The sequence below is a fragment of the Artemia sp. Qi Xiang Cuo genome, chromosome 8, assembly GCF_049724085.1.
Source record: "Artemia sp. Qi Xiang Cuo chromosome 8, ASM4972408v1, whole genome shotgun sequence".
In the NCBI taxonomy this organism is placed as follows: domain Eukaryota; kingdom Metazoa; phylum Arthropoda; class Branchiopoda; order Anostraca; family Artemiidae; genus Artemia; species Artemia sp. Qi Xiang Cuo.
The window spans coordinates 54,697,592-54,725,448 of record NC_142801.1 but is presented as its reverse complement, the minus strand read 5'-3'; the positions used below and the strand labels follow the sequence as shown (position 1 = coordinate 54,725,448).

Here is a 27,857-nt window from a genome sequence, read left to right as displayed (position 1 = left end):
AAATTCTGAAATTTGAAAGCCTTATTTTCCACGGGGGGGTATTTTTCGGGCGTGGGGGGGGGGGTAATTTCCGCTGTTTTTTCCCGCGGGGTATTTTCCACGGCGGGTATTTTCTAGGGGGTATTTTCCGGGAGGGGGGGGGTTAAACACCGGCCACCATATATATATATATATATATATATATATATATATATATATATATATATATATATATATATATATATATATATATATATATATATATATATATATATATATATATATATATATATATATATATATATATATATATATATATATATATATATATATATATATATATATATATATATATATATATATATATATATATATATATATATATATATATATATATATATATATATATATATATATATATATATATATATACATATATATATATATATATATATATATATATATATATATATGTATATATATATATATATATATATATATATATATATATATCTATTACAACTACTAAAAACTCACTGCAGCATCAAGCCGCCTGAAGCCAACACAGTTACGCACGCTCCTCCTTCACCCTAATCTATTCAAAGCCTCCCTTCTTACACCCGCCCACGAAGTTCCCATTTCCTTTAAATCTTTCTTTATGACGTCCTCCCACCCCAGACGGGGACGACCTTCTTTCCGTTTAGCCCTAGACGATTGGCCAAAAAGAACAATCTTCGGCAATCTGTCATCCTTTATCCGCACAACGTGCCCTAGCCACCTCAACCTTTCTTTCATTATAGCCCTAGAGAGCGGTATTGAACCACACTTTCGTATATCCTATTGTTTGAAATACGGTCAGTCAGCCGGGTACCCAGAACAATCCTTAAGCAATTTCTCTGGAAAACATCTAGCAAATCTTCATCCGCTTTTCGGAGCGTCCATGCTTCAGAGCCATATGTGACCACTGTCATCACTGTAGCTTCTAATATTCTAATCTTGGTCTGCAGACTTATCTTCCAATTCTTCCAAACTTTTTTTTAACTGTGAAAATATATATATATATATATATATATATATATATATATATATATATATATATATATATATATATATATATATATATATATATATATATATATATATATATATATATATATATATATATATATATATATATATATATATATATATATATATATATATATATATATATATATATATATATATATATATAATCTTCGTATCCGCAGTAGTCATGCCAGTTGTAGCCAAAAAGTCGCCATTTTACCAACTTTATTCTTTTCGGAAAGTAGTGGCAGCATATACATTTGTCATGCTACCTAAATGTATCACTATGGGCAATTCACTCCTAAAAAGGCCACCAAATGTATATGGGTAATGCGTTTGGGTGCCTTTCTTCTTGGTGGTCAATAAGAACGGTATGATGCTTCTAATATAAAAAAATCAGTTAGGCATATAGTTCCTAGTTAGTGTTTTTCCTTGAGGACAAACTCAGACAGAAATGGAGAGTAAAGAGGAAAAAACACTGAATTGCCAGGCTTATATCAACTTATCAGGAAAACTGATAGACAGCCAAAGGATGCAAACAAAGATACAAAATATATAGTATATTATCTTCATGACCAAGTGCAAAAGACAGATATTCGTCAAAGAGGCGGTGCTAAAAGAGGCGTTAAAATCCGTAACAAAAGCAACGTTAGAATGAGCTAGTTTACAGAATAAGCTGATCAATTTGTAGCACAGCATAAAGACATGCCTGAGACTCTAGGCAGGCATGCCTTTCCAAAAACTAACAAACAAATATGTGTCCAATAAGAGATTCATGCATACTCCCGCCATTTACCTGTGCCCCAGCCATTTAAACATTTGTCTCTCAAATACTTGGACTATCTGTCTTGGCTTTTCTCTCTCTACAATTAGCCATGTCTTGATAGAACCTATGCAACCTACTGCAAAATACTTGATAACTTCATCAACGAGAATGCCGTGCTAGTTTCTAAACCCAAACAATTAGTTACAATTCCTAATTAGTTTTTTTCCCCTGGGGACAAACTCAAACAAAAGGGGAGAGTAAGGAGAGAGAAAAGCTGAAATTCCAGATTTATGTTGACTTAATACAGATATATCATCTTTATAGACACAAATGAAACATTGTTGCAGTCAAAGAACTCCCCTTTATCAAAAGCAGCGTTAAAAATAATCTAGGCTATGTTTTACCAAAACCACCCGACTACACCCCTAATAAAAAGTTTCAGTTTGCTCTCAGTAGTCACGCCAAAGAGAGCAGAATAAAAATTTACGAAACCTGACAGTTAGATCTTAAATTGATTCGTCAATCCAGGAGCTTTGGTCGCAGTTGACAAACGCGCTGGCTACCTTTGGGAAACCAGCTAGCAACTGAGTGTCACAGATGCTGGATAGTGGGCGAGGTGGAAATGCCTGATTGCCCCGACACAAAGTTAAGTACATAACATAGCATTTCCTTAGAAATTATTAAAAGAAAATTAGTCACAGTTTGTAGATTTGAAGAAAAAACAGTAAAGATATAGCCAATCAACAAGCTAGAAACGAAAAAAAAATGCAGAATAATCTTGGAACCACGAGAATAACCTCTGAGGATATAAATCCCAATAAAATACACAAAATAAAGGAATTAGAGAAAAACTCAACCTGGAACAATGTCATTGTTAAATTATGGGAGGACCGGCAGCCCCAGCAGTTGATCGTATCAAGTAAAGCAAGAAATGAAAAAAAAATTACGCGACGTCATGATAACATGGATCAAAGAACCAACAACATGAGCTACCAATCCTAGCAAGCAAAGTGACAAAAGAGAAGTAGCAAAAAGTCCGCAGAATGGGCTTTTGCTGGACTGGATGATTACAGAAAGTTGTAAAAGAGCTCAGATAGTCGCAAAATCTGAGTGCTTGTTCATTCTTGTGACTCAAAACTGATTGGAGGGATGCCTAAGGCAGCTTCAAACCGCCAAATGTCACCACAAGCCCCACATGGCATTTGGGATCAGGATTTCAAAATAACCACTTTACTAAGAATGAAAGAGGTCACAAAAGGAATACCTTGGAGGTGACACGACAACCTAAGCCTCAGAGGTATAGGCTCTAATTCAATATAGCTCTTCCTTCACAGATAAACTTTAGCAAACAAGTTGACATTTCAAACCTTATTTTTCCGTCATACAATTTTTTTAATCTGTATGACTGGAGAGCGCGAAGTGGGCCCATAATAATCCATAGTTGGTTAGCCATAACTTGTAAATTAACTAATTTGTAATTAGTAAATCAGGACAAGATAGCTAGCCGAATTAAGCTGACGTACCTAATTAGAATGAAACAATCCAGAACAAATGGAAAAATAGTCCTTGCCAAAATGGTCTGTAGTTGATTAACTATTCTTAGTAAGTTAGAATAAGTAACTTATCGAAGTGAATTATCTTATCAACAACAATTGGACACTGGGTGACTGGCTGAAGAGAAACTATCCAAAAACAAATAGCAAAATACCCTTTTCCGAAATGTTATATAGTAAGCCATGGTTAGTAAATGAAAAGAATTAAACTAGCCATATCAAACAACAATTAGATAGTTAGTGACCAGTTGAACAGAAATAACCCAAAAACAAATCACAAAATGCTCCGTTACAAAATAGTCTATAGTAAGTCAAAATTAGTAAATCTGAAAACGTGAATTTCCCTACTAACTTAAATTACCTGATTAACAACACTTGGATAGTGGGTGACTGGCTGAAGAGAGGCAACCCAAAGCAAATGGCAAAATGTTCTTTTCCAAAATGGCCCAAACTGCGTTCTAACTTGAAGAATATCTGTCAATCCCAGTTGTAACGTTGTTTCATCCATAAATAGACCCTGAAAAATTAACACTCCAATTAAACAAAGGAAGAAAAAAACTACATTATCAATGTATAATAAATACTTTATAAAAAACAAACCTTTTAAAAACCAAGCTTTACAGATGGACTGAAAAGGGGGAAATAAATTTATCGGCTCTAAAGAATACTTTCGATATACGTGCTTCAAAAAATTTTCTGAGTATTTTGAAAATTGTGAACTCTTTTACTCAAACTTGTAAAAAATTTTATAAATTTAAACGTGGCGCGTATTTTCAGTCTACTACCTAATGATATCTAACTATCCAAAACGCTTAGATAGACAACATTTTATATTACATATTCATATATTTGAATATATTGAATGGAAATTCATACGTTACATCTGTTTGAACTTAACGCTAGAAACTATCAGCCAGAAGCACATTCCACCAATAGACTGGGTTTACTTTCCAAGTCTAGCCAGTTCTTGTCGCTTTGCGAGGGGCGACAAGATCTCAAGATCAATCTTTAATAATTTTTTTATGCATGACATACAGAAAACGATTCATTTCATTTTATTTAATAAATTTAAACAGTGATAAACTGCAAGCTGCTTAGAAAAAATGCATTAAAAAATACCCCTTCCAAAAATACGATTTATAGAAGGTGAATTCTACCATGAAGACAGTAAAAAATACATCCTAGTTTTAAGACTATTTTATAAATTAAACAGCCTACTACATTATACCTACACACACTCACGAGTGGTGATAGTCATGCCCCCCTCCTGACCGGGATCAGCCTAAAGGACCAGAGATTAACTATTATGGCCTACAAATATATTTTGTTTTTCGACCCCCCCCCCCCTTCCAGGGAAAACATCATCCTTAAAGTGTACAGTAAGATTAATTTTTACTTGATAGGTGTCTGCTACAGCAGAAAATGACATCCTGAATAGCAAACTAAAATGAACCGGAATTTGAATATAATAGAATATATAATAATGATGAAGACCACAATGCCTTTTCAACAAATTTCCTTGTAATCTTCCATTTTTTTGTAAGAGTATATTTAGTAATTTAACATAGATTTAAAAGAATTAAAAGCTACTAACATCAATGAGAACGCAGCATTATTCAACTGAACAAGAAATGTTCAGATAAAGTATAAACTGAATTTGATTTATCAAAATGTATGTAGCAACTAAAGGTCTCGGCTTTTTTATATTCAACCTGGATTTTTTCTCAAAGTATTGCCCATTGTTTTATTAAAATGTGCACGTCAATTAGAGGTCTAAGTTTCTTTATATTCAACCTGAATTTCCTCCGAAGTGTTAAATTGTTTTTTGTTCTTAAACTCAGTTGCTTGATTCTAAACTAGTCAAGACTAGGTTAGCATCAAGAATCTACTTAGCTTAAAAAATATTGTACACAAATATAGCAACTCATGCCTTTTCCCAAAAGTGCTCCTTTATTTTCCATACAATGTAAAGAAAGGTATAAACAAAATAAATACAACTAGAATTTGTAGCTGGGTTTTTATAATTAACTTGATGATTTTGTTTGGGCAATTCCAGATGGCATCGGGTCTCTTTCTTGGAAAGAAACTTTTAATTCCTTCTCTTGTCAGCGTTGTGTACTCTTCAGGCTAGCTCTTGGGAACGCAATTTTAACTTTCAATAAACTACACAATGTAAAATACTAAGAATATCTAACTACTTCAGGAGAGGACCCCATGGAAATCGATGTAAAACGCAGTTCAGTGATAGTTCAGTTATGTATCGGCTATCAGCGGAGTAACAATTTTTGGCTAGTGCTGTTTATCTAAGTTGATATGAAATAAAATGAATTGAAATAGCAAAGTGGAAGGAGTTTTGTTCTGTGAATGCAAAAAAAAATCTTTTTATGTAAGGAGACAGCTAATTAATGATTACGCATAAACAGAAGTCAATTATTAGCTGAGGGTTTCAAGCGAAGTTTTTAGTTCTTGTTGGCGATTTGGGTTGTTAGCCGTGCCTTAACGGCTTAGCGAACTGCAGGTCGTTACTTACGTGGATAAATAAGAAGTGCTTTTTCCGGTAAGAATATTCTAATTTGTTTTACTGGTTCGTCATGACGAGGAGCAAGCGTAAACGTAAAACAGAGGACCAATTTGGATCGGTTTCGCATGACAAATCTGGTCATTCATCTTCAATGCAAAAATCAATAAATTGTGCTTCGATCCAGTCATTAGCTGGCGATTTCTCGAAATTCTTAAAAACGTAACGGAGTCTCAAATACACTAAAATCAATTGACACGAGACTAGCTAATCTAGAAAATTGAGTGATTTCGGTGGAAAATACTCAAGCTATCTTACAATCGAATGTTGCTCAAGTTGAAAAAAATTACAATGCAGTAACTGAAGAAGTAATTTCATTAAAAACGCAAATGCTTATTGCATCCAATGTGGCAAAATATCACCGTGAAATGACGTCTTCGTTGTTGGCAAGAATGATGTCAGTGGAATATTTATCTACGGAAAATAACATTATTGTTTGGAGTACGGATTGTGATCGATGGTGGTTGAACTGCGTAAGGCAGGAAAATTTTTCTTTGTGGGTGTTGTTCATCGACCTCCGTCTGGAAATGTACAGGAATTTACTGATTTACTGGAGCAGCAAATGGATAAGTTGTCAGGTCCAATCGATCATACTTTGTTTGTGGAAACTTTAATCTTGATCTATTTTCAGCTAATGTTATCCCGCGAGTCCGAGATTTTTTAAATGTTATGTTGGGTTACGGTTTAAGACCGACAGTTAATATACCTAGTCGAGTGACTTTGCGCTCGGAACCACTTTTGGATAATATATTTGTTAACATGAAGTATGATTTTGCGGATGTTATTTTGAATGATGTTTCTGATCAATTTGGTGTTCTTTTTGTTATTAGAGCTTGGTGTTTCTACAGCTATGAATATATCGGCACAAATTTCGGCATTGAAAATGGATGTTGATGCTCTTAGCATATTTAGAAGAAAATTAAAGAGCACTCAATTTGATTTTTTAGAAAGTAGTTATCTGCAAGTGAATGAAAAGTTTTCATTGTGGTATTCAGAAATAATTAAATTGCTAAAAGAAAGTTGTAGTTATTCAAAAGCCGGCTTATCATGTTACCCCTAGAAAACACTGGGTTACTAGAGGATTAATGAAGGCAGTCAAATAGAAGACTGCTTTAAAAACATTCTGTAGTCTCCTGAGGCAAAGGTGAGATATAAGAAATATAATTGTGAACTCAACAACCTATTATAAAAAGCGAGAATTGATTATTATAGAAATATGTTTTAAAAAAGTGCAGGTAATCCCAGGCAAACATGGAGAGTAATTCAGTCTGTTTTGAGCCCTTCCAAGAGTTCAATTTTACCCGAAAATTTCAATACTGATGCTTCGGTTGTAGATCATATATGTGACCATTTTTTGACTGTTGGTAAACGGATAGCAAAATCCACGACAACATTTTCTGAGAACGGAACATACCACCAGTTTTACCCAAGATAAGTGATGTATCTGCATATCTGAAACAAGTGACTGCTAGTGAATTCCGTACCACATTGTGGAATATGAGAATGCTGACTTCCTTTCATTGTGTGTACTTAAGTACGTTTTCTCGGAAATATGCGACCTGTTTTTTTTTTTTTGTTTTTTTTTTTTTAATCTGTGCCTAAAATAATGTGTTTTTCCCTGTTTTATGAAGATTGCTAGAGTGGTCCCGCTTTTTAAGGGCGGAGAAAAAAATTCGCCTAAAGATTGTAAGCCTATTTCATTGCTGCCAGTTTTATCTAGAGTTTTTGAAAATTTGATTATTTGGATTATTTGAAAAATTTGGTTGATTTTCTTGAGAATAAAAAGCATTTTAGTAGAACTCACTTCGGATTCCAAAAAGCAATGTTGAAAGATCAAGCTGTTCTTTTTCTCACAATTTTTTTTGAACGATTCTCTGGACAACATGAAAGCCTTTGATGTAGTGGACCATGGAATCCTTATTGCGAAACTGAGGAATTGTGGTTTTTGTGGTGTGTTCCTTCGTCTACTGGAATCTTTTCTTCAAGATCGACACCAGTTTGTCAGTGCTGGTAAAATTAAACCGTAAGTTTAAAATATTTCGGGAGCCCTACTGTTTCTTATATTGATGATCTGTGAAATGCTATCAAAAGACTGCCTTTTGATTTAAAATGTAGTAAAACTGGAGCGTCAATAACTATTTTGCCTTATTTTGCTGATGACATGCATCTAACTGTTGCTGCAAAAACTGGGGGAAATGCTTATATAGAATCTCCAAACTGTCATGTTAAACATTAAAAAATAGATGAGGATTAACAGACTTCAGCTAAACCACACCAAATTCCATTTTTTAATGTATGGGAGAAGAAGCAATTACTACCCTTGGATTGACAAAATACAGTTTGGTGAAAATATTCTGCCTCAGGAAGTTTCGACATAGATATAATCAAGTGAATATATTACCAATTGCTGGCTTATTCCGTTTTTATAATGCTGTTTTTATGTTTAAATATACACGCGCGTTATTACCTGGGTGTTCTGGGGAAATGCTTACAAGTGGTGTTAATTTCCATAATTACCCGACTAGACCATTGCCGCTAGTTCGGCGACCTCAGGTTACTACAAAGCGATCCATTTTTTCCAAAAGACATGTTGGCCCTCGAGTGTGGGAAGCATTACATCAGGCTGTTTTGACAATTGTTGAGCTAAATGAATTTTGCAGCAAATTGAGAGGACACTGTTTGTCTATGTATGAACTTTAATCCCTGCTGAGCAAATTTTCTTTCAAGTGACTGAGATATTTTTTGTTTTTTAGGCGGACGACAAGGAAAAAGAACAGAAGAGTGATCTTTAATTTTGTGTCTTCAATATCCAGTTGAAATGTGAATATTTACTAAAAATCTATTTGTTCATTTTATTTTCATTTAATTATTTTATTATTATTTATTGTTTTGTTTTTGTTTTTTTGTTGTTTTTTTTTGGGGGGGGGGGGGTAAAGACGGCTGGTAGTAATTGTGTATGTAGGGTTTTGTAAAGGGTGATGTTTACGCATACAAGTTTTACAAACTTCGGGTTTTGCTGTTAATGTGTTTTATTTCTTTTAATAAAACCGTTTTCTTTAAAAAAAAAAAAAGTAGTATGGCTATTTAAGAAGGTGTACATTTTGGAAGGAGCAAACTTCAGAAAGAATTCGACTCATCAAAACATACAAAATAGAAATTACTTTTCTATAACTAATGTTGTAGGCTATTACTAGATATGGACAGTTGTTTTTGGTGTTTTTCTTAACTCTTTTGCAGTGAAAATGCTAAATCCATTATTCCAATTAAAAAAAAAGTCGGATATTTCAGACTGAACTGAGACAGAGAAACTGAAATAAAAATGTATTCACTATTAGATACGGTATCATTTTTGTATTTCAGTGCTTAAACAAGTTGTCCCCTGAGAACTTCTGGAATTTGTTTTCCTGGAATTCTGCTTACGATGAATATGCTACTAGAAATGTTGATCATCTGGCTCATGAAATCCAACACTCAACATGGTCGGGTTTCACTAGATAGATGGATAGACAGATAGATAAACTTTTATTTACACCAAAATCTTCATTGCACTGCCAAATTTCTTTGATATAGTCACATTAAAAATTGAATATTTAACAAAAAAAAAAAAAAACACCAATCAATCCTCCTGATTTTCGTTGTACCTATTTACAAAAATAAGTATAAGTTTTCGCTAACTGCTGATGGGCACAGCGTACCGGCTGAAGTTTCTCAACAGGCACTGAAGCCCTGCGTGGGAGTCGTTTTGTTGTGAATTTAGGGAGGGAAGGGTTTTGTGGATTGGGTGGATCAGAGATTGTCTTCCGAAATCCATGCAGAGTTTCTCTCTTCTTTTATTCAGAGTTTGCATTTTAAGCTTTGTCAGCAGCTCTTCATACGACATTTCTGCCTGCTTTGATACTATCATTAGAGCTCTTTCGATCCTGGCACTTTGCTCAGTCGTCAGTCCAAAATGCCATACAGGAGCTGCATATTCCAGAATTGGGCGAATAAAAGATGTAAATATTCGGAGGAGGTGATCTGGAGGGGTGCCATGTTTCGACATCGGTTTGAGCATCCGCAGCCCAGCATTACCCCTTTTTACTAGATTAATTTAAAAAACTTTCCGAAAAATAAGTTTTTCAAAGAAAAGTAAAGGCCATTTTAAACTTAAGCTCAGTAGATACAAATACATTTTAAAACTAAAACTAAAAACGACCAGAAATTACTATTAAAGAATAAATGAAACCCAAAACGAACAGAAATTAAATAAACAATCATAGCAAAAACATACAACAAGTAATAATATGAATGAATAAATAGATCTTAAAGCGAGTAATGCCTAGATTGAATATGAAAATCAAGCTTAAAACGAAAATAAATAGTTTCCTATTGAAATATAAATAAAACTTAAAACGAACAGAAATTAAATAAACAATAAATGCAAGCAAACATACAATAGATATTGACGTAAATGAATAAATAAATTTTAAAGCGAGTGAAACTTAAATTAAATAAGAAAATCAAGCTTGAAACGAACAAAAACCACCACAAACAAGAGTTTGAGTATGACCTCTTCTCTCACTGTAAAAGTCTAAAACCTACTGTGTCATTGGCGCTTTACTGAAAACCAATTTTATGACAAATATTTTCTTTTGTACTTAATATGAAAATTAACATTAAAATTATAGCAACATTTTGAACTGATGAGCTTTCAGCAATCAATATCATTATACCTCAAATATTCAGTTTAATTTATTAGCTCTTTTTAAAGTTGTTAAAGACGAATATAGTTCCCCTACAAACAAGTGTTTGGATACTGCCTCCTTTTCTAACTGTAAATAAAAACCAAAAGCTTACTGCGTCATTGGCGCTCAACTGAAAACGAATTATATTACAAGTATGTTCTTTTCCAGTTCTTACAGCAACGAAAACAAAAATACAATTATAGTGAGATAAATTCTAGAACTGATGGATCTTTAAACAATTAACATCATTTTACATCAAATATTCAGCTTGATATTGTATTTACTTTCGAAGATTAATCAAATCATATATATTATTCAGTAAAGTGACAATGACGCAGTAGGCCTTGTACTATGACAATGAGAGAAGGAGGTGATACCCGAACTTTCGGGTGTGGTACTATTTATTTGTTTCTGAATTGATTTACCTATTCAGGTTACGCTTCGTTTGTTTTAAAATTTGTCTATTGATTAACATTAATATGTATTGTATGTTTGTTTCCATTAATTGTTTATTTAATTTCTGTTCGTTATAAGTTTCATTTATACTTCAATAGAAAAATATTTATTTTCGTTTTAAGCTTGATTTTCATATTCAATCTACGCATTACTCGCTTTAAGATCTATTTATTCATTTATATTATTACTTGTTGTATGTTTTTGCTATGATTGTTCATTTAGTTTCTGTTCGTTTTGGGTTTCATTTATTCTTTAATAGTAATTTCTGGTCATTTTGAGTTTGAATTTTAAAATGTATTTATATCTGCTTAGCTTAAGTTTAAAATGTCTTTTACTTTTTTTTGAAAAACCTATTTTTCGGGAAGTTTTTTAACTAATTTTTTAATCGTTTTTGATCGCAAAAAAATTACTAGTTTTTAAAAATTCCATATTTCAAAATCAAACTTATAAAAAAAGGTGTTGTCAAAAATTAGATAACAAAAACGCCCACCAGAGCCCTGGGGATAGGCGTTGTAATTGTTGTCCTGGGGGCGTATATGGTTCTTATGAAACAGATGCTCGTAAGAAACTTCAGAGGGGGCTCATTTGATTGGAAATTGAAAGTTATAGCTCAATTTTTAAGAGTCAAAAGATTTTCAAGGGCAACTAGCCCCCCCTCCCCCCAAACCCTTTTTCTCCTTTTTTCCTCAAACCCATCTAATATGAACTTTGAAAAAGCTGTTTTTTAAATAGTTTAAAGACCATATAACGAAAACTCAGGGGTCAACACAGCCCCCAGGGTCTGAGGGCAGGTGTTATAAGTTATGCCCTGGGGGAATATATGGTTCTTATTGAAAGGATACTCGTAAAAATTTAGAGATGTCTCGTTTGATTGGAAATTGAAAGGTGTAGTTAATTTTTTTAGAGTCAAAAGAGATTGTAGGGCAACTACCCCCCCCTACGCCCCTTGTTCCCCAAATGCATCCAAAAAAAATTTTGAGATAGGCATTAGGTTAAAAATTTCTCGAAAATCAGATAACAAAAACACAGGTGTCGTCAGAACCCCCACGGCCCGGAGGCAGGCGTTGTAAGTTGCGCCCTGGGGCATATATTGTTCGTATGAAAGGGATGCTCGTATAAACGTCAGAGAGGACTCATTTGATTGGATATTGAAAGTTCGAGCTAACTTTTTAATAGTCAAAAGAGATCCGAGGGTAGCTAGCCCCCCCCCCCCTTTCACGCCTTCTTTTTGAAAATCCATCTGATGAAAATTTTGAGATAGACATCTTGTTAAAAATAGTTCAAAGGTCGGATAAGAAAAAATCCAGTGTCAATAGAACCGCCCAGAGCACAGGGGAAGGCGTTCTAAGTTATGCCCTACGGGCATGTATGGTTCTTATGAAAGGGATGCTCGTATAAACTTCATAGAGGGCTCATTTGATTGGAAATTGAAAGTTCTAGTTCACTTTTTAAGTCCAGAGAGTTAAACTAGCCCCCCCCCCCAAGCTCTTTTTTCCCCAAACCCATCCGCTACAAATTTTGAAATAGCCAGTGTTTTGGAAATTGTTCAAAAATTAGATAATAAAAACGCCCCCCAGAGCCCGGGGGATAGGCGTTGTAAGTCTTGTCCTGGGAGTGTATATGGTGCTTATGAAACGGATGCTCGTACAAACTTCGGAGAGGGCTCATTTGATTTTAAATTGAAAGTTCTATTTAACTTTTCAAGCCTAAAAAGATTTCCGAGGGCAACTATTCCACCCCCCCGCCCACACATACACACCCTTTTTCCCCCAAGCCCATCCAATAACATGTTTATAATAGCCATTTCAATTAAAATACTTAAAAGGTCAGCTTAGAAAAATTCCTGTGTCGACGGAACCTGCCAGGGCCCGAAGGCAGGCGTTATAAGTAATGCTCTAGGGGCATAGGCTATATAGTTTTTCTGGAAGGGATGCTCGTATAAACTTCGAAGAGGGCTCATTTGATTTGAAATTGAAAGTTCTTGTTCACTTTTTAAGAGTCAAACTAGATCCGAGGGCAACTAACCCCCCCCCTTCCTCCACGCCCTAAATGCATCAGATACAAATTTTGAAATAGACATTTGTTAAAATAGTTCAAAGTTCTGATAACAAAAAATACAGTGTCGACACAGCCCTCCAGGGCCTGGGGGTAGGCGTTGTAAATTATGCCCTGGGGGCATATATGGTTGTTATGGAAGGGATGCTCGTATAAAATTCCTAGAGGGATCAGTTGATTGGAAATGGAAATTCACTTTTTAAGAGTCAAAAGTGATTGGAGGGCAGCTAGCCTCCCCCCACACTCCATTTATTTTTTTCCCCAGAGGCACTTCATATAGAAGGGGTCGTCGTATAAACTTCAAAGGGTGCTCATTCGATTGGAAATCGAGTTTTAGTGCCCCTTTTAAAAGTAAAAAGTGATCAGAGGGAAATTGACCACCCCAAGCCCTTTTTCTCCGAATACATCTGATAAAAAATTTGAGGTAGCCATTTTGTTAAAAATAGTTCAAAGATCATATAACAAAAAATCCTTTATGTATGGTCATTTTGTTAAAAAAAGTTCAAAGATCAGATAAGAAAAACTCCTGTGTTGACAAATCCCCTCCCCAAGGGCCGGGGTAGGAGTTGTAAGTATTGTTCTGGGGGCATATATGGTTCTTATGGAAGGTATGCTCGTATAAACTTCAGAGGGTTCATTTGAATGGAAATTAAAAGTTGTAGTTCATTTTCTCAGAGTGAAAAAAGATCAGAGGGCAACTAGGCCCTCCCGTCCTAGATGGATAAACCCATCCGATAAAAATTTGAGGTGACCATTTTGTTAAAAATAGTTCAACCATCAGATATTATAACTCCAGGGTCGACACAACCCCCCAGGGCCCAAGGACAGGCGTTGTAAGTTATACTCTGGGGATGTTTGCATTGATTGTTTATTTAATTTCTGTTCGTTTTAAGTTTCATTTATACTTCAATACGAAAATATTTTTTTTTAAACGTTTGAAGCTTGATTTTCACATTCAATCTAAGCATTACTCGCTTTAATATCTATTTATTAATTTAAATTATTACTTGTTGTATGTTTTTGATATGATTATTTATTTAATTTTTATTCGTTTCGGGTTTCATTTATTTTTTAATAGTAATTTCTGGTCGTTTTTTGTTTGAAATTTGACAGGTATTTTTATCTGCTGACCTTAATATTAAAATGGCCTTTACTTTAATTTTAAAAACTTATTTTTCGGAAAGTTTTTTTTTTAATTAATTTTTGGAAAGATGCCATACTAGGTGAGCAATAAAACACTCCAATAACAATACCAGTTACGGATCTCGGAAGCTTTTTTGGTCGAATCCTAATCCAAATCATTTCATCATCGTCATCAATATAGGGAATCTGCAGAAGCCGCGGCGCCAACGGATGATTCTGATGTCTTAGTTTAATAAATTGTATGTAACCTTGCATTGCAAGATGTTCAGGACTTTGTTTATGTACTTATGTAACTGTAACAATATCAGCTCCGGTTACATGAACATAACCCTCAAGTTCCCTCATTTTATCAACGTTGAGACTTTCCGCATTGAAAGTTAAAAAAGAAGGAAAATGAAAATGTGATTGAGGGACTTCTTTTCAACAACTTTACGTTTGTTTACTTTTGTCTGTTTGGGAAAATCTGTTTAGGCGGGAGAGAGACTTCAGGCTCCTCTATTTCAATAACTAGGCTATCTGATTCATCATGAAGGGCTGCAAAACGGTTAGGAGACGGAAACGGTGACCAAGGAGCAGAAAATATATTAGCGTTCGTCTCACTATTTGAAGTTTTAGAAACTCTACATGGAGCTATTACTTGTGGATCATTCTGCCTGCTATCTGAAAATTTCGAAAATGGTTATGCCAGTACATGGTGGGAAGAGGTAGCGGAGAAGTACGTACGGGATAGGGAGGAAAACTGAAAAAGGATACTAAAGTAGGGTATTCAGGGAGGGGGACTTTGCGGAATGAATTCTGGTGACTGAAGGCTTGGCAGAGATTCGAAACAATTTTTTGTCTGATATTCGCAAGGTTGTCACTGACACCAGGAAGCGCGACCATCAGAGAGCGATAATGGCGTGCTCGTTGGCGCACGCCCTCTTATTTTCCGGAAGTCAGGAGTGACATGAGCGAAAACACATTATCTGTGAGTACAAGTTAAAACACTACACAAATCTACGTGGTCAAAACTACAATGCAACATTTTTGTCGCAACATTTTGTTCTAAAATTTAAGCATATATGTAAAAACCGACAATATTTCTTCCGTCTACAAAACCCTCGTTCAAAGAACCGGCAAAGCGTGTTGTATTTACGAGCGGCACTGTCCGTTTTACCGTCGTACGTTCTTATGTCACTCTTCTCTGTGAGAGTCGGAATAGGTGCACTTGCACTAGCTGATGACGTATCACCAGGATTCAGTTCGTCTGTTAAGATCACACAGTCGTGGGCTACGCTTGGGCTAGATTTCCTGTTTTGCACTTCATTATCAGGGGGTGAATTTCGGTTAGCAAAAGCAAAATCATTGTCCGTTTGCGTTGACATGGTAACTTGGTCCCAGCAAGTTGGCGAAGGGTCACAAGGGCGGGTTTTGATAGCCACCAAGAGTTCTTTCTTCAGCTGGGCTATAAGAAAGTCTTTAACCTCCAAATTGATTGTTCTTTTCCTCCATTTCTGACAGGAACGTTGAATGCCTTGTCTGGATTTCTAGATTTTCTGCTTGCAATTACCGATAAACTGGCTTCCAGGGTCTTAATTTTCTCACTTAGACGAATTGTTTCGAATTCATAGTTAAGAATGTCTACACTTACTGCAGACTGCTTTGTCCCTTTCGATAGCTCGGAGCTGGTTTTAGGTCTCTTAGTACTTTGTGGTGAAGAGGTGCCGATTCCGCTTCCTCTTACAGGTCTCTTTGCACTAGGCTTTTGTGGGGGTTGAGATGCTTGCGACTTCGGAGTCACGGGAATTTTTTTTTTTTGCATGACAGTCCATGCATAACCATCCACCGGTGTTATAACCATTCACCGGTGTGGTCCTTTAGCCCGATTTGGACACATTTATTAAAGCCTGCATGGTACCAGCGGCCGCATCCCGACACGAATTGGACAGAATATGTGGTTACCAGCAGTCAGCACTCGGGACAATAATTCTTCGGTTTCAACATATTATAGAGTGGATGCGGGGCAAATTTATATCATAGACGAAAGAAGGTTTGTAAAACAAAAAACAGTGAGTGGAAAAGTGAAAGGATCTTCAACCCAATTCGTGAAATTTTTGTTCTCATTTATTTAATGGCAACTGTGGTCGTGCGATTAGTACTCGTTATAAAATATAGTGTTATTCATCCAAAATTCCAAACAATCAATGATTTAAGCTATTCACCTATTAGGTCAAGGTCACTGAATCCTAATTATTGATCCAAAATTCCAAACAATCAATGATTTAAACTATTCGCCTATTAGGTCAAGGTCACTGAATTACTCACACAGAATCATCACAGGCTTAAGATAGATACTGGTTATAAAAAAATTTCATGGGTATTTGGTTGGAATTGGCTAGTCAGTTAAGTCTGTTTATGTTATTAATAATCACTGCTCAGCTATCCAAGGTGTTTCCTCATCACTGTCTGATTCGAGACAGATTGATCACTGTCTGATTCACTATTAGAAACAATGCTTTTTCAGTGTGGAATAGTCTCTCAGATAGTATTAGAGCAGCCAGTAACTTAATTTTGCTTAAAAGAAAGTCAAAGAATTTTTTTTTTATTGAAAAAGGTGGTTGAAATCAGGGGGTTTTTGGGAGAGTGTGCAGGGAGGAGGCAAGGTTGATAGGCTATGACCAGGAAGTTCTTAACTTTTTTTGTTTGTGAAAAAATTATTAATTTGTTTCTGTGTTATTTATTTAATAATCTGCATGTTAAAAGGTGATTAGAAGATACAGCCACCCAAAGGACTTTTGTTTTTATGTGGCTCTTGAGTTTTTTTATATAATGTAGTTGTGTTCTTTTTTTGGGGCCTGAAGCAATAATAAAAAAAAAGCCATCTGAGTCAGTTGACTATTAAGGTCTACAAGATGTCAAAATTACAGGAGCACCATAGATTCTTGGAAGGAGAGTCAAGTCACAATTGCAGGTTTGAACTCATGTATATTTTTGAAGGACACACCTTTATAGATACTAGGAAGTGGGCCTACTGCCAAAACTAAAATAAGGACCAGTCACGCATGTGGGGGGGGGGGAATTATAAGGCCTAGGTCAAACTGTGCTTTGTTTTATGATAGGTTACATTAAGGTTACTAACAAAATGGTCATAAATTTAAAAAAACGACAATATTGCTTAACAGAAACAAATCTAACTTAGCTAGTTTTACGTCACAGAATAAGTTTTTATGTTTATGTTATACACATGAAGTTAAATATCTGAAAATATGATGGGGGTCATACCATCTGCAAGTCCAGAAGTCTAGTAAGTTATTGTACCCTTGAACAAATCCATCTTTACATTCTATTACATTTACTATTAACGAAACAATGCAGATAAAAAAAACTACTTACACCATACCCCCCCCCCCCCACACAAGTCTCAATGGCCAGAAAACAAAGAAGAAAAGAAGAATAAATTATACATAAACTATACTTACCTTACCATTACTTTGACAGGTCTGACAACACAATCCCATGTAAGGTCTTAGAAGTGGCTTTGGATATACCATTGGTTTCATCTTGAACTGTGACAGTGAAAGGTACTTTGACTAAAAAAAGTTGAGCTAATTCAAAACCATTCATACATTTATACACAACCGAAAGGAGGGATTACCCCTGAGATTGATCCAAAGAATCCTCATCTAAAAATAGTAGCACAGCTGAAAAAGTAATGTATAGTAGCCCAATATAGGCTACAATATGTACACATTCACCCATCCTTCATGGACAGATGTCCATGATGGACAAATGAAAAAGTTAGGCCTAACTCTTTAAGATGGTTTCAGACACTACTTCCAAAAGAAAAATTTTCGACTTCCCCCTTCCCCCTCCTGCCTACTGGAAAATGTGATTGGCAACTAATGTGGTTTAATTTGTTAAAATAATTGAAGATAAAAATTGTGCCATTTTATTGTACATTGGAAATTAACTTCTAACCTTAGAACCACCATATTTAATAAACTCATTTACCATACTATCAGTACCTGGGGCGTTATTCTTTTTTAATCCTTTTAGTACTGCAACTAATTCTTTATCAGAACATAAATCTTCATTCACATCCAAAGTGTCATAAACTTTTTCATTCTTTTCTATATCTTCTCATGTAACTCTATCTTGGTTTAGCACATTCTCAAAATGTTCTGCCTCTCTCTTGTTAACTCTTTCTTTATCACTAATTGTGGTCCTGTACTAGGACAAGTCAAGATTGACTATTCCCTCTCAATTTATTAACATGCCAGTACAATACTTTACTATTATGCTGTCTGGCTACAGCCACCAGATCTTCAGCAATTTCATCACACTTCACACCTCCTTCATTTATATATTAATACTTTCTCCACTTTCTTTAGATTCCTCTTATTTTCATATGATCAATTACTCAAATAATTCTTGTACAAGTCCCTCCTCCTCTTTATTAAACATAAAGCATTTTCACTAATATTCCTATCTATATTTAATAAGACACCATCAGCAAATTCAGAAACTATTTTCCTAAAATTAGTCCATCCATCTTCTATTTTGCAAGTTTTAAACTCTCCAGTTTAGTATTCAACTGTTCCTGGAAAGTTTGTCTCAAATTCTCATCCTGGAGTCTACCAGCATCATAGCTTCCTCAAAGGTAATTATCCTTCCCAAATTTCAGCTTTAAATTAATCCTAGATGCTACTAGATGGTGATCTTTACTTTTAACATCAATACCAGCCTTTTATTTACAATAGCATAATCTTACAATCATGTGAATACCATGTTAACTTATGGGATTGATTATTACTAGATTGTTATACCTACAGAATTGCAGCAATCTGTAACCATCATTGTTTTCTTTTCCTATACTAAATTCATCTAGGCTAGGGTAGCATCTACCCTTATTTCTACCAACATGGGTATTAAAATGTCCTATTAAAAATACCACATTTTTACTTGGGACCCTGTCTATTTGTTCCTGTAGCTGTAAGTAAAATTCATCTCAGTCACTACTATCTCCGTCAGTCAGTTCTACAGGGGTATATACTATTATGACTGATACCCTGCACTTTTTAGTCATAAAATGAGCCACAGGCATCCTTTTATTAATACCTTCCTAAACTAAACAAGACTTAGCAGCTTCCTTATTTGTCATGAGCCCTACTCCCTGCCCATGTACCCCATGTTCCTACCTGAGTAAATAAATTCTATATCACCTAATTTCATGTTTCCTATCCCTGGGTTGTGAGTTTCTGAAACACCAAATAAGACCAGTCTGAAGCATCTCAATTGGTCAGTCAAAATGTCAATATGATAGTTGTTTCTAACATTGTAACATTCCAAGTTGCAATTTTAATATTCTTTAAATCATTCAAATTATTTAACAACTTGTAAAAAAAAGTGTTTTAAATTTGAAAAATAAATGATAATATAGCTGAATATTCTAGAGCAAGGTTCTAGATGAGTGGAGTTTTGCTATCTAACTTGCCTCTCATGTGTTGCTGCATCTTAAAAGAAATAAAATTCCATAAAAATTATCCCTCTGTAGAATCTTGCATCAAAAATTCCCCAACAGATTATGACAGTTGCATCTGTAAATTTAAAAGTCTTTGAAAGATTTCTCCAAGGATATTCCCCCAGCAGACCATTCTCCTCCAGTCATATTACAAAACATAAGGCAAGAATTGTTTTTAATATATTTCCCTCTAGAGGGAAACCACTAAATATTCGATTTCCAAGATAGGGTTAGCATGAAGCCTTTCAAATGGATGCAGAACAAGGTGTCACTTCAAGGGCTCAAAGCAAAAGCCTAGTATCTTTAGTAAGAGCATAAACAGATGATGTGTTCACCTTCTATCCAGCTGCAAAAAAGTCAGCTATCCACCTAATAGAAAAAAAAATATGTATTTACCATGTAATTTTTGCACTTACCTGCAAAATTAGGTAAACATGTAGAATAGCACATCCAGAAAGAGACATGCTAAAACAAAAAAGAGGGACATTTTTATATTTCTAATTTTGTGTTCTTTCATATGGTTAAAGTTGTGTTTGTGACAATTCATCCCTCTCTCTCCCCCTAATAGCCTCAAACATAGCCCTAGGTTAAATACAAAACTAACATAAATAAAAATTGTACCATTATATTCCTTATTTTATTCTTCTTTTCTCCATAATAGTTGTTATCCTGACAATACCCCCTGTACACCCTGATGGTCTTATATACAGCCATAAACTATATTTGTTTTCATTGTTCAGTCTGCTGTAAAACGAGTTATGATGTATGTATCTGAAGAGATCCAGTTTAACTTGAGTGATGGTGTTGAATATTTAATAGAAATTACTCTTTTAGATGAGTTAAAATTTGAATAATAGAAGAAAACATGATAATCTAATTAATGTAAACATACTGGCCATACTGCATATTATGAAGTAGGAAATTCATTGTTTATGATTTTTCTTTTAGAATGATAAGCTACAGCCAACATCCTAAAGCTATATATGGGACCATCAGTAGATGGGTGTGAATTGTTGTAAATATGACTTTAACCATTAAGAGAACAGAAAAATAAATCTAAAAATGCCTCTCTTCTTGTTTTAGCCTCCATCCAGAGAGATCTGCTACACAGTTACCCAAATGGAACTATCTTTCCAAAATTTTAAAGGACATGCAGTGAGTTTTTGCATTAGATCAAAATTATTTGTTTCTTTTAACTTTTATTTCAGTTGGCTTTGCAATAAAATTTAAAAGAAGAATATGTTTTCCATTAGTCCTGTGAAAACTTATAATCTATCACTCTAATAGACTAAATATAACGAAATTAATGCTGTAATTTTTTACTTGTCTATAAAATTTAAATAGGAAGAAAGCAAATGCATTTCATAATGCCTTCTTTATACTTTTCTTAAATATAAATATTATTTCCAGGGGAATTTCCATTTTGTGCCCTAAATGGGGCCTTAAAATGTGACTCATTACCTTGGCCATAGTTTAAGACTATGATGTGAAGTTAAAAATTAGATAAAATCTTACAATTCAATTTTTAAACCTACACTTTAAACCAATATATTCAAAAGACATTGATTCATTCCAAATGTATACAATCTATTTCAATAAATATTTGAATATAAATAAGCTATTCTTAAATCTCAAACATTTTCCTGGTGTCTGTATTTAAGGGTGCCAAAAATATATTTTTTTTTTTTACCATGTTAATAAAAAAATTAAACTAAAAAAATAAAACATTCACAAATGGGCATTATTAACTTAAAATTTGCAAACCACACTGACATAATGAATTTTGATTCACCGTGTTCATAAGCCATGCTGATATTATTCTATTCCTTCTTCTGTTTGTTTTCCATCAGTTTTATAGAAGGAAAGCAACCTTTAAGTTTTCTATTTCTTTCTGGCTGAAGAGCCATGGAATTAAGATCAGCACAATCAGTAGGCACTGTAAAGCCAAAAACCATATTCTTTATTTTTTTATTGATAGTTTACTGCTAAGTTTATTACACAGAAAATGCACCCTTTTAGCCTATATAAGTTAGACATCAGGGAAATGTTTGACATTTTAAAATAATGTTTATAAATTCATGTTTTGTTGGAATTGGATTAAGTATAAATGTATGACCATGCCAGGTCATAAGGAGAAACAATAAGAAAACAATTCTTACTTCATAATATGTAAAACAATCCTAGTTAAAATATTTTCTAGAAGGGGCACTTTTGTCCTCACTATTTTCACTGTTGTACAATTTAGGCTACTTTTAAAAAAATTCTGAAAAATAAAGGAATTTGACTGCTTTATCTGTTTTCAAATATTCTATATATCAAAGTTAAACACCAGCACTGTCATCTACCAAAAAGATACAAATAGGCTAAGATTAATAAATTTAAATTAGGTTAGATTAGCTAGATGGCTCTTGTGTGCTTGTTTTATAAACAATTTTCAAGAGTTAGAGAAAAGAGAAAATATTGAAAAATGGAAAAACAAGAAAAATAGTGAGGATAAGGGTGCTCCCCCTGGAAAATATGTTAACTAGGACAATTTTGCATATTATGAAGTAAGAACTGTTTTCATAACATATCTCCATATGACCTTGTGTGGTCATACGTTTATAACTTAGATTGTTATGTACCATTACCTTTGAAATATAATACTTATGAACAAATAACATATTTTGGTATAAATTTAAGACCAATAGTGGTCATACAGATACATGTTAAGAAAACAATTTTCACTTCATAATATTCATATTAATCTTAGTTAACATATTTTCCAGGGTGAGCACCTTTATCATCATTATTTCCACTTTTGTATAATTATTTTTAACAAAATTGTGAAAAATAAACATTTGATTGCATTTTCTATTTTCAATTATTCTATATAGGGAAGTTAAACACCATTGCTGCCATCTATCAAAAAGATATAAATAGGCTAATATTCATAAATTTAGGTTAGGGTAGATCAGCTAGATGGCTCTGGGGGGTTTGTTTCAAAACAATTTTCAAAACTTGGATAAATGACAAAATATTGAAAAATGTGATTTTAAAATTGGAAAAACAAGGAAAATAGTGAGGATAAAGGTGCTCCCCTTGGATAATATGTTATCTAAGATAATTGTGAATATTATGAAGTAAGGGTAAATTTTTTGTTATTCACATTATTGACTTATAAATAAAGTAAACATGCCACTCGATGCCCTTTTTTATGCTCTTTTGAAATATAATAATCATTATTGTCAGAAATGAATTTTATACCCACCCCTATATATACCAATTCAGGGTATATAGCCTATTTGCACATTAGGGGGTGGGGTAATTTTATTTCTGATGTAAATGAGAGGTAAGTTTAAACTTTCCCTCTATCCCCCTAATGTGCAAATATATACCCTGAATTGGTATCTATAGGTGAGGGGTTAAGCTTCATTTCCAACAAAAATGATTATTATATTTGGAAAGAGCATAAAAAAGGCATTGAGTGGTATGTTTACTTTATTCATAAGTCAATAATATGAGCAACAAAAAATTCACCAAAGTAAGAATTGTTTCCTTAACATGGCTCCTTATGACCAGTACCAGTGGTGGATCCAGGGGGGGTATCCCCCCTAGCATAGTCTAAAGTAGTGTAATTAACTCAAGTTTGTGTTAATTAAATGGTAAAATTCTACTTTAGCTACTTTTGGCTATCGTGGAAAGAGTTTAGGTTAGGAAAATGAAACTCAGAGATGGGTCTAGAGGCTAAAGCATGTCCTGGGAAGTCATTTTGAAGTACTTACCTCGACTCCTTCTCCCTCTAGAGGGTCCTGAAATTTGCCTACATGACATGTCTATACATATTGAAATTTTGACAAAACAACATTTAGGCCTACTTTAATTTTCAGCTTTCAGGTTCTTTTTCTCTTGATTTAGTTCTAAAAATGCAATTTCTGTTATTTGAGTAGAATTTTAAGCCATATCAAAGTTTTTTTTTCAAAATTTAGGAAATGTATTTGTATATCTTTAAAGCCTTATAAATTGAGATTGATCAACATTGTGAAGCTGAAAACAATTTTGGGTAAAGTTCTACAAAATCATATTATTGAGTTAGGAATAAAGTGAATACACCATTCGATGCCTTTTTTATGCTGATTTCAAATATAATAAGCATTTCTATCGGAAATGAATTTCAGCCCCCCCCCCCCTATATATTCCCCGTAAGGGTTAGGTTAGGGTGTTAGAGGGGGGGGCGGTAAATAATTTCCGATATACATGATTATTTTATTCATAATCAGTCTAAAAAAAGGCATAAAATGGTGTATTCTCTTTATTCCTAACTCAATAATATGATTTTGTAAAACTTTACCCAATTTTGTTGTAATTCATTTAAGCAGAAGATCTATTTTGCAAGGTTTCACTTTTATAACACACAGATTGTTAAAGGTCAGGGCCCTCTAGCAGAAGGAGTGGAGGTAGGTACTTCAAAATACCTTCCCCGGACATAGGGCTACTTAAGCCTCTAGACCCATCCCTGAAAGTGTCATTTTCCTAACCTAACCTCTTTCAAAATAGCACAAAAATAGCTAAAGTAGAATTTTACCAATTAAACTTGCTCCTAATGCAGGTTTATCAGATCAACCTATTTTGCACACTCCTCCCCCCCCCCAAAAAAATTTTTTTTTATTGGATCAACCTATTTTGCACCCCCACCCCCTAAAAAAAATCAAGGATCTGCCCCTGACCAGTACTGGTCCTAAATTTATACCCATGTTTTTAGGCTAACAGCTTTTTAAACAATTTTCTAGTAATGGTCACTTTTTAGTGTGGTAATAAATATAAGCTACCTTTTGGTACTTCTAGTTGTGATTATTATATTTGAAAAGAGAATATAAAATGTATCAGATGATGTATTCACTTTCTTTCTAGCTAAATTACATGAAAAAGGAACAATTTACCATTGAAACTAGTGTTTTTACCTGTTGAAGGATCTCTCCATCCTTCTGTTTTCTCTTAGGATTTAAATGTGTCTTATTATGCTTCAAAAAGTACTTCATACAATCATCATTGTGCATCTCCATCCAAAGTGCCTTACTCTCCTCTGGAATTAAAAAACGAAAATAAGTATTTTTCTATGTGATTTGCGTTCGGAAGCAGTGTTTAAGAACGGACCATGATGAATCCACCCGAAATCCTAGAATTATATCATCAGGGAATGCAGGCATATTATGATATCTAAAACAGAAATTTGAGAAGTGGCGTGATTGATGTCTATTAAAATATGTCAGTGACTAAATACAGTAATAGGCTGTCTTCAGAAAATTAGATCGCAACCTTCTATATAGATAGCCAATTTAGCTGTGTCGAGTCTCACTTAAAATTTAGCTTCAAGCCTAAACAATTGAATGTGTTGTTACACTGTCAATGGTTGCACAACAGATAAGAAGCTAAATAGTCTACGATCTGTGTGTGTTATTAAAAATATATATTTAGTGTCACTTTTAACAAAATTTATAAAAGCCAAGTTGTCCAGATGGTTTCTTTATCTTTTATAAGGTTTTCTTTCTGTTTAAAAAGTTTTTTGAATAAAATAATAGTGTGGAAACGATTTTTTCATCTTGGAGTATAAAATTTTCATCAACCCCGGTTCAAGGCTTTGAAACCAATATTGTTCTGCGATTAATCTAGACTAAAAATTTTTAAGCAGCTGAAAATTCACATAATTGTTTTAACTAGATGGGCTATGTGATTCTTTTTGTCCCTAAGCACTTCATTGTAAAATTTGTAATTTCAGTAATTTTGGGAAGGCTTAACTTCACAAGTATTTTCAAGAAAAAACTTTAATTTTGAAGGCTGAAATGCTCACTCAAGGCATTTTGGGACTATTATATATGAATATATGTGATGCACCTTTATCCAAAATTTGATAACATTAGGTAACAAATCCAAGAATAAATCAGACCATGCTGAGGTAGAATTTATATCACAGTTAACGCCGCCTAAAAAAAATCGATCCATTGTTCTTAACACCAACAAGAAGAATCTCCTTTGATCAAAGAAGTGAAGTATATTTTTGTTCCTTTTGTAGCTAGTGAATTTTTTTTTTATTTTGTAGGAATGAACGGAGCCCGAGTTTAATCAAATACTTTGTATATTCTTATAGCAATAGTGAGTTTAAAAAAAATGCACCAATAGAACAAAATAATAGTATCTTTGGTGGCTGGGTTTCTATTATTGAAGTTCAAATAGATGGTCTATGATCATTTTCAATTTTTCAGGCACCACCAATATCTAAAAGTTTTGCCCCCATTTTTTTGGCGAGGAAGATAGACTATTTATACATTTATTGATTTCTAAAGTGAAAATGTTGGAATTAAAATGAACTACGCAGTTTCGATTAAAAACAAATTGTATTAGATATCCATATAATTAAAGGCATTATTCAATTCTTCATCATCCATTCAATATCATTTAACAATTTTTGCCCGATTTCACCCCACAGAGGCAGGTCTAGTGTAAAGATTTTTAGGGAGGAGGAAGGGGAATTTCTAAAATTAAAGTGAAGTATAAAAAAAGATATATCCAAAAAAATGTCCACATATTACAATTTTTCAGGCACCGCCAATATCTAAAAGTTTTGCCCCATTTTTTTTTTTCGAGGAAGATAGACTATTTATACATTTATTGATTTCTAGAGTGAAAATGTTGGAATTAAAATGGACTACGCAGTTTCGATTAAAAACAGAAAGTGTATTAGATATCCATATAATTAAAGGAATTATTCAATTCTTCATCATCCATTCAATATCATTTAACAATTTTTGCCCGATTTCACCCCATAGAGGCAGGTCTAGTGTTAAGATTTTTAGGGGGGAGGAGGGGGGATTTTCTAAAATTAAAGTGGAGCATAAAAAACATATATCCAAAAAAAATGTCCACATATTACATTATCATTTTGCGGTTTTAGCTACGGGGCTGCCGAAATAAGGATAACGAGGAGGCTGATTATGTTTTGAGTGTATTATTGTTGAATTGTTTCAATCAAGCGGTTCCTTTTTGCTGAGAAATCAATTACGAGTGTTTTCGTATGAGTGAATTGTTTGAAAGCTTTCTTCGTCATTATCACACTTTCTGATTTAAAGGTGGGTAACAAGACTAATGAAAGTTTGTTGAAATGAAAGTTTAAAGGTGCTGTTTGAAAAAAAAATCTGTGTATTGGGAACAATTTTCATTCAAAGCTGACTGAGGAATTGTATCTATTACATAGGTTTGTATAGTTAATGGCGGTGAATCAAGATAAAATTGCATCATAAGAATCACAGTGACGGAAAATACTCTCAGCCTCTTTCCCTTTCAAAACCAAAGCAAGTCATTTTTTAGATCGGGCAATAGTCACGCATCCCTTTTTTTTTTCAATGCAGCAAGACGCTGGAAGATCATAAAAAGCTGTTTAAAGGCTCGTTTGATAGCTAATGGTTACATCTACGTATTTTTAACAAGTTCATTTTTATCAAACAGTTCGTGGTAACGAACTGTAAGTAAGGAGCGAACTGACTAAGTGGTAACCGGAACTCTAGAAAACGAGATTATTATACCAAGACATGAGTAAAAAGAACTAAAAATTAATTCTGATTTCAAATTTATAAGATTCATCAAGTTTATTCCTACCAATCAAAATTTACGTGCCTGAGAAAACATGGCTGAAGTTTAGAAAAAGAGGGAAAGACCCCTAGAAACTATAGAACCCTAGTGAAAATCACACCATCAGATTCAGCGTATCAGAGAACCCATCTGCGGAGGTATCAAACTCCTATACACAAAAATATGGAATTTTGTATTTTTTTGCCAGAAGAAAGATCACGGATCCGTGTTTATTTGTTTGTTTGTTTGTTGTTTTTTTTCTCCAGGAGTGATCGTATCGACCCAGCGCTCCTAGAATGTCGTGAGAGGGCTCATTCGAATGCGAATATCAAAGTTGTATTACCCTTCTTAAGTGACAAAAAAAATGGAGGGCAACTAAACCCCTTCCTATGATCACTTTTTCCCCAAAGTCACCCGATCAAAATTTTGAGAT

At 34.0% G+C, this 27,857-nt stretch overlaps 1 protein-coding gene across 1 annotated transcript in view; it reads right to left on the bottom strand.

Annotated features, from left to right (window-relative positions):
* LOC148949576 (glycerol-3-phosphate acyltransferase 1, mitochondrial-like) overlaps nt 1-27,857 on the bottom strand; it is a 140,662-nt gene that overhangs the window by 57,785 nt on the left and 55,020 nt on the right. Inside the window, exons 2-4 of the mRNA XM_089093599.1 lie at nt 24,763-24,884; nt 17,781-17,891; nt 3,728-3,883 (exon numbers count right to left, since the gene is read on the bottom strand). Coding sequence (XP_088949725.1) covers nt 3,728-3,883; nt 17,781-17,891; nt 24,763-24,864 — 369 coding nt within the window. The 5' untranslated portion in view covers nt 24,865-24,884. The remainder of the gene's footprint in view (nt 1-3,727; nt 3,884-17,780; nt 17,892-24,762; nt 24,885-27,857) is intronic.